This window comes from Oncorhynchus mykiss, chromosome 17 (assembly GCF_057628025.1).
Source record: "Oncorhynchus mykiss isolate SJ-2025 chromosome 17, ASM5762802v1, whole genome shotgun sequence".
Taxonomy (NCBI): Eukaryota; Metazoa; Chordata; class Actinopteri; order Salmoniformes; family Salmonidae; genus Oncorhynchus; species Oncorhynchus mykiss.
In genome coordinates, this window is record NC_143038.1 from 18314017 (window position 1) to 18321915 (window position 7899).

At 51.5% G+C, this 7899-nt stretch overlaps 2 protein-coding genes across 2 annotated transcripts; both read left to right on the forward strand.

Annotated features, from left to right (window-relative positions):
• The first annotated feature begins 3063 nt into the window (after positions 1–3063).
• LOC149975833 (histone H1) lies at positions 3064–5737 on the forward strand. The gene has a single exon (XM_090204280.1). The coding sequence runs from the start codon at positions 3168–3170 to the stop codon at positions 3789–3791; it is 624 nt and encodes a 207-aa protein (XP_090060406.1). The 5' UTR covers positions 3064–3167; the 3' UTR covers positions 3792–5737.
• Positions 4872–5737, forward strand: LOC149975834 (histone H3-like). Its single transcript, XM_090204281.1, has one exon. It carries the CDS (start codon positions 5207–5209, stop codon positions 5705–5707), a length of 501 nt encoding a protein of 166 aa, XP_090060407.1. The 5' UTR covers positions 4872–5206; the 3' UTR covers positions 5708–5737.
• Positions 5738–7899: the final 2162 nt, after the last annotated feature.

Here is a 7899-nt window from a genome sequence, read left to right on the forward strand (position 1 = left end):
TTAGGTGTGACTGGCAACTGCAGTGGGTTGAATCCTACTAGTTCAGTGTTTCCCAACTCCAGGCAGGGGTAGAGTAGGCATTTTTGTTGAAGCCCTGGAGAGGCACAGCTGATTGAAAGAGTTGAATCAGGCGCAACAACAACAACAACAACAAGAACAACACCAATCAATGTGAAGAGTGGGACATCACAGTTGGGCCTTGTGTTCAACATAGCTCAGTATTTGAGTGTGTTTCCCGCGCATGCAAGTAGCTTTGATTTCTTCTTCCTCCATAGTTCCCTAGAACGAACGCCCTCCCCTTTGCAGCAGAGGCCAGGCAAAAGCGCGCGCTTTCTGTGCCACTGGCTTCAATCAGGTCCACCAAACGCAGATAATAAGAGCACCGAGCACCGAAAATTACGTCATTAATTCACTTGAACTCAGCTAGTGAACACACGATGTCTGGAAGAGGTAAAGGCGGCAAGGGACTCGGAAAAGGAGGCGCCAAGCGTCACCGTAAGGTTCTCCGCGATAACATCCAGGGAATCACCAAGCCCGCCATTCGCCGTCTGGCTCGCCGTGGCGGCGTGAAGCGTATCTCCGGGCTGATCTACGAGGAGACCCGCGGTGTCCTGAAGGTGTTCCTTGAGAACGTGATCCGTGACGCCGTCACCTACACCGAGCACGCCAAGAGGAAGACCGTTACGGCCATGGACGTGGTCTACGCTCTGAAACGCCAGGGACGCACCCTGTACGGTTTCGGCGGTTAAACGCACTCTTCTCGGAACGTCAACATCCCGACTTGAACCCAAAGGCTCTTTTAAGAGCCACCCACATCCGCTTCAAAAGGGTCAAATCCATTATCGTAGGAAACCATGAGCCACTCTTGAGTGGACAGGGAGGGAGTATTCGTGACAGGAGGCTATGTTCAGTGCAGGCTTTGCGTACAGTCGTATTAAACCATGAGCCACTCTTGAGTGGACAGGGAGGGAGTATTCGTGACAGGAGGCTATGTTCAGTGCAGGCTTTGCGTACAGTCGTATTAAACCATGAGCCACTCTTGAGTGGACAGGGAGGGAGTATTCGTGACAGGAGGCTATGTTCAGTGCAGGCTTTGCGTACAGTCGTATTACTGAGGCACCACGGCTGGGAAATCCCCACCAAGTACCAAAAAGGGGGGCCTTATTTCTAGCCATTGTAGGACTTTTTTGGAAACACACCATTCCCCACCAGTGACAGAGCATAGGCTATGGTCTTTGTTAGGGAAGCAAGCCTCTGAGTGGAAGGCTCTTATGCGCGCTCAGCTCCACTGGGCAAATGGCAGGGGCGCCTATGAGAAAGCAGGGGTGTGTCCACGGCCGGCGAATTAGCTTAGCTTCGTCTTCATAAGAGGGAAAGGGCTCTCCACCCCCTCATTCGTTTGTGAGAAGCAGCGAGACATCAGCATCATGCCCGAGCCAGCAAAGTCCGCGCCCAAGAAGGGCTCCAAGAAAGCCGTCACCAAGACCGCAGGGAAAGGCGGCAAGAAACGCCGAAAGTCGAGGAAGGAGAGCTACGCCATTTACGTGTACAAAGTCCTGAAGCAGGTCCACCCCGATACCGGCATCTCCTCCAAGGCCATGGGAATCATGAACTCGTTCGTGAACGACATCTTCGAGCGTATCGCCGGAGAGTCGTCTCGCCTGGCCCACTACAACAAGCGTTCCACCATCACCTCCAGGGAGATCCAGACCGCAGTGCGCCTGCTGCTCCCCGGAGAGCTGGCCAAGCACGCAGTGTCCGAGGGCACCAAGGCCGTGACCAAGTACACCAGCTCCAAGTAAACAGCCCATTTGGAGTGCTGTAGTAACCCAAAGGCTCTTTTAAGAGCCACCCAACCTGTCAGTGAAAAAAGCAAATCCATATGTGTGTGTGTGTGTGGAGGACATGTCAAAAAGGGGGGAGAGGGAATAAATGATGCTGACATGAACAGGGTAGGAATGTGTGCATGGTAGTATAACACAGTGAGTGGGATTCCACTCGTGCTCCGATGACTGGAGCCTGTGTAACAGTATAACTTTAGGCCGAACCAGGGACCCTCTGCACACATCATCAACAACAGTCTCAGAGCAAGTGACGTCACCGATTGAAACTAGCCGTTTCACATCCCTTACACACACCTGTACAAGAGGGAGGAGGAGAGAGAAGAAGAGGCTCCAAATCTCTCTCTCTCTAGGCCTATATCAGGGCGGACAAGCACATGGGGCGCCAGCCTCCATAGCGCCGGCCGCACAGCCAGACACCAAGACCCACAGACACAAAGACCGGCACGAGTGAGTCACGCTGCGGAGTCAAGCGAGGAAGGACTGCGAGAAGGCCACAAGCCTATCTCTCTCTCTCTCTCTCTCTCTCTCTCTCTGACACGCTTTTGAAAGAGACACACAGACAGAGAGAGAGACTACCTAGCACAAGAAAACACACAGGCTCCAAATCCAACTAATAAACTCATACTAATAAAACATCACACACACACACACACACACAGTGCAAGTAAGCATGTCGTTGGACAGTGTATTATTTCGTTTGCCTCCTGGACACATGACGAATACAACGTGAAACTAGTCTCAGCCAGGCCTCACAAGTGCATGTGTTTTAAGGTCCCCAAAAGAGCTCTCCTTTAAAACACCAAGGAGCACATCAGGGGACGCCAAACCATTTGATTCCCTTGCCAGACATCTCGGCTCACTCCACAATCAATGGTGCTCGCAATCGGATGCACTTTTAGGCCATTTAGGAGACAAATAGCACAGGAAAAGCAGTGCGCACCGCTCCACCCGACAGTCGAACGGTGAGGTTTTGAGCGAGTCGCAGCAAAATGCACGGGGCTTCTGCAGCCCACATGACTTTATTCTGAACGGACACAAGTCTGCTCGCTGGGCCGTTCGCTTTTGGGCCAAAAACACGGCTCCGTCGGTGACTTTTGGCCCGATATTGGCGACCAGAAAACACAAGTGAAAGAGCATTTGGCCAGCCCGGAGAAGCCGAGCTGGGTGGCTTGAGTCTACATGGTTCTCATGTCGCGTTTAAGGCCAGCCCCCTGCACGGTGTGGAGCTTCAATAGCGCAGAGCAGCGTCTACAGCAAAGTACTCCTCCTCACAGACTACCGTAGTGTTGTAAGTGTGTGTGTTTACCGGACCGAACGACAGACATGGCAGAAGTCGCACCAGCACCCGCCGCCGCCGCGCCGGCCAAGGCACCCAAGAAGAAGGCAGCAGCCAAGCCCAAGAAAGCGGGACCCAGCGTAGGCGAGCTCATCGTCAAGGCGGTGTCCGCCTCCAAGGAGAGGAGCGGCGTGTCCCTGGCCGCGCTCAAGAAGTCTCTGGCGGCAGGCGGCTACGACGTGGAGAAGAACAACTCCCGTGTCAAGATCGCCGTCAAGAGCCTCGTCACCAAGGGCACCCTGGTCCAGACCAAGGGCACCGGTGCTTCCGGCTCCTTCAAGCTCAACAAGAAGGCCGTCGAGGCAAAGAAGCCCGCCAAGAAAGCCGCAGCCCCCAAAGCTAAGAAGGTGGCCGCCAAGAAGCCCGCCGCCGCCAAGAAGCCCAAGAAGGTAGCAGCCAAGAAGGCCGTGGCCGCAAAGAAGTCCCCCAAGAAGGCCAAGAAGCCCGCTACACCCAAAAAGGCCGCCAAGAGCCCAAAGAAGGTGAAGAAGCCCGCCGCAGCGGCCAAGAAAGCGGCCAAGAGCCCCAAGAAGGCTACCAAGGCAGCGAAGCCCAAAGCCGCCAAGCCCAAGGCGGCCAAGGCCAAGAAGGCAGCCCCCAAGAAGAAGTAAACCTATTACAAACAGTGTTCTTTCTACTCGACACATGTTGTTACCACAAAAGGCTCTTTTAAGAGCCACCCACCTCTTTCCATAAAAGCGCATGTCATTCCATTCCACCTACCTACCCGTGGTGCAAAAGAAATGAAATGAATGACTTTTACGCACCACATTTTCGAGTGGCTAAATGGCTTTACATTTGTCACTCAAGAGTGCAGCACCCTCACCAGTCAACATTGTTGTGATGTGTTAGAATTGGCATGTCACATTGATCCTGATAATAAGAAGCATACATACTATAGTGGGTTGGACAGCAGCCATTGGTATTATGAGCCACTCTCGAATTGATTGATACATGTTTCAGTGATTTGAGTAGTCACTTTGGCGCTCCCGCCAACGTGAAAAAGTCACAAAAGTCGGAGGGAAACAGAGTAGCCTAGCCCTCGTCACTCTGCTGCCTGCCTGCCTGCGGGTGGGTGGGGGCGGGCTTAGGGCTGACTGCCTGTCTGTCTGTCCCTCCCTCACTCCAATTGGATAAGGCCACACCGGTCCGGTGGCCAATCGATGGCTTTTGTGGCGAGGTATAAGTAAGGCTCTCGAGGTGGCCAGCGGCTCATTCAGACTTTCTGTGACATACTGAAGCTACCAATATGAGCGGAAGAGGCAAAACCGGAGGCAAGGCCAGGGCGAAGGCAAAGACACGTTCATCCCGTGCCGGGCTCCAGTTCCCCGTGGGCCGTGTGCACAGGCTGCTGCGTAAAGGCAACTACGCCGAGCGTGTGGGCGCTGGCGCACCAGTGTACCTGGCCGCAGTGCTCGAGTACCTGACTGCTGAGATCCTGGAGTTGGCCGGAAACGCTGCCCGTGACAACAAGAAGACTCGTATCATCCCCCGTCACCTGCAGCTGGCAGTCCGTAACGACGAGGAGCTGAACAAACTGCTTGGCGGCGTGACCATCGCTCAGGGTGGTGTTCTGCCCAACATCCAGGCAGTGCTGCTCCCCAAGAAGACTGAGAAGGCCGTCAAAGCCAAGTAAAATCGCTGGTGCGGCTGCAACTTGACTACTCAACCCCCAAAGGCTCTTTTAAGAGCCAACCACCTAGCTCAACAAAAGCGCAAAGTGTCCTTTCTATGCCTGGCCAACTATTTGGCGTGTTTGTTAGATACACACACACATATACACGGCACCGTATCAAGTGCCCACATGAGGCCTAAATGAAGGATAACAACTAGTAGGCTAGAATGAGAGCATTATTGCGCGTAAAGTGTAACGTTGCTCGCGGCCCTAACAAAAGACCCAAGCGCGCCTCGGCGAGGGTGGGGGTTGCATTTTGGGGCGGCACGGAGAGGCCGAGCCTCCCGTCCAATGGGCGGCGGAGGAGGCCTCCGCAACGGGCCAATCAGGGCGGTGCGGAGATGGTGACCAATGAGCAGACGCCGCTGCCGGCTTTATAAACTTCACATAGGCATTTTGAGGCTATACTCCGACTGTGAAAGAAGGAAGCTAGCTAGCGCCATGGCCAGAACCAAGCAAACCGCTCGCAAATCCACCGGTGGCAAAGCACCCAGGAAGCAGCTCGCCACCAAGGCTGCGCGCAAGAGCGCCCCGGCCACCGGCGGCGTGAAGAAGCCTCACCGTTACAGGCCCGGCACCGTGGCTCTTAGAGAGATCCGTCGTTACCAGAAGTCCACTGAGCTGCTGATCCGCAAACTGCCTTTCCAGCGCCTGGTGCGAGAAATTGCCCAGGACTTTAAGACCGACCTGCGCTTCCAGAGTTCCGCAGTGATGGCCCTGCAGGAGGCAAGCGAGGCTTACCTGGTCGGCCTGTTCGAGGACACCAACCTGTGCGCCATCCACGCCAAGAGGGTGACCATCATGCCCAAGGACATCCAGCTGGCCCGTCGTATTCGCGGAGAGCGCGCATAAACGATGACCTGATCTCCAAAATCCCCCAAAGGCTCTTTTAAGAGCCACCTCCATATTTCAGTCAAAAAGGCACAATTGTTCCATTTGTACACGCCCCTTTCCCACCGTGTATGTTCCCTGTTCTCGAGTCACTACAGACCGTGGTTCGATTCCAGGCTGTATCACCACCGGCCGTGATTGTAAATAAGAGTTGGTTCTTAACTGACTTGAGTCGTTTCAATAACGCTCTCTATATGTGATTAGATGTATGCCTAGAGTAGAAGAGGGGAAAAATACACTAGCAGTAATGAGTGATAGTAATGATATAGGGCAAAAAGTGTCAAAAATGGTCACTATGTAGCTAAGAACAACTGACTTTGAAAGTCCCATGTTGCAGTGCCGCTGATGAGAGGGGAAAAGTTTACCGTGGAGCACGGAGGCCATCTAGTGGTTAAACGCGGGTACTGTCAGCGTGTGAGCACGTCATAGTGGCTCCCTATTGGTATTTGATCTTCAGGCCAGCGTTTCCCAAACTCGGTCCTCGGGTCCCCAAGTGGGGCACGTTGTGTTTTTTCGATTCCAATTGCTCTTGGAATGAGTCTGTCTATTCCTTTGTGAAAATGGCCATTCAATGATTTCTGGGCCATGTGACATTCCTCGATGGCCCCAAAAATCCATGTTTTGATCCGATCATTACAACGTTAGCTGTGTGCACCCCATAATTCATGCGACTGACTAAGCTATTGAAAGTAAAATGATATATCTCTGTCCGGCGCAAGTGAAAGGTGGTCGAAAAAAATTGTTACCAACGTTGTGGTTGAAGGTACAGGAAATGTTGTAGGCCACCAAATTAGACGTGATATTATTAAGTCGCCCTTCTGTGCTTGTTTGTGTGCGTGCATAGGTAAGTTGTTTCGATATGGTGGAATAAATGGAGAAATGAAAGGAATGTATTTAGTGGGATGAATTCAGTGTGCGATTGAATATTCCAATGCCATACCCATTGATAGGCCTTTAGACTAGATCCGAGATCCCTTAAGAGAAAAGGTATCAGGACAGCAGGAATCAATAGATGTAATCGTCAAGGGCTTGCAAAACAGCTGTTACGAAGCTGCCGGGATGATTGCCCTATTAGTAGTTGACCAATTACAGAATAGCAATCACCAATGCAGGCAGGTACGTGGTGATTGCTGCATTGGCTTCGTAAATAGGCTTCATAGGAACTAAATGGCTCAGCACATGACACCTTCACAGTGCAGAATATTTGATACTATTGACTCCGGTTGAGTAGAGTCGTGTGTCTTTGGCGTGATTTGAAGTCGACTTCTGATGTGGGATTTAGTTCATTTTTCAAAGAAGATTTGCTGACGAATCGAAACCCCTTGACCAAATGATACGACAAAGTAAAGGCCCTAAATACAGGCTGCCAGTTAAATGCAGCAATGACACGGCTAAAGTGTGTCATTGCAGGACAAAAGAGCAGGAATTGTCTGCTGTTGCATCTTCACTCATGAGACAGGTAATAGGGGAGCTCCGTGGTGCTGAAAAGGACAGCGCCCCTGGCCATTTGCCAAGGCCTATTTCCCGTTGGAGGGATTTTTGACATGCTATAGGCACAGTTCAGTACACCCCTCACCCCTATCCTGTAATTGGTCCCAGAATCATCCACTTGATTCCCGACCACCAACCGATTGTCGGGGTGCATTGGTGTAAAATGTGGTCGTCGAGATCAGGTTCTATGGCATCTGTACCTTTTTTTGGAGCTACCTACACCAGTAGGGGAGCTTACAGATAAAGAGTGCACTAGGCTAGAGAGAAAAGTAGCATTCCGTTTTTCATTTTCTCTCTTTTGATACTTGAGAAACATAGATTCACATGACGTCCAAATCTGCAAGAGACAAAAGCAGCAGAAAATCAGCAGGTGAAGAAAAGGGTTAAGTGAATATGATTTAAGAGCAGTCAAATGAAGTAATAGTGACATAGATTGTAAGAAATGAAATGTACCATGTGAACATTGCATTGTGGCTTTAGAAGAGCATGTATTTGTAGATGAATGACAGATTAGGTTTGGTGACAAAGTAACTGTATAATTTGAGGTACTCTACATGAGCATGTGTTTGCCTATTTGATGATCTGTTGTAGTTAATGTTTGATTTTGAGCACATACTTGTTGTGACAATTGCATCAGGTTGAGGGAGAAATGGTCTGTGTGG

Excerpts from the sequence above, each read along its gene's own strand:
- LOC149975833 (XM_090204280.1), top strand. The coding sequence starts at position 3,168 with ATGGCAGAAGTCGCACCAGCACCCGCCGCCGCCGCGCCGGCCAAGGCA.
- LOC149975834 (XM_090204281.1), top strand. The coding sequence starts at position 5,207 with ATGAGCAGACGCCGCTGCCGGCTTTATAAACTTCACATAGGCATTTTG.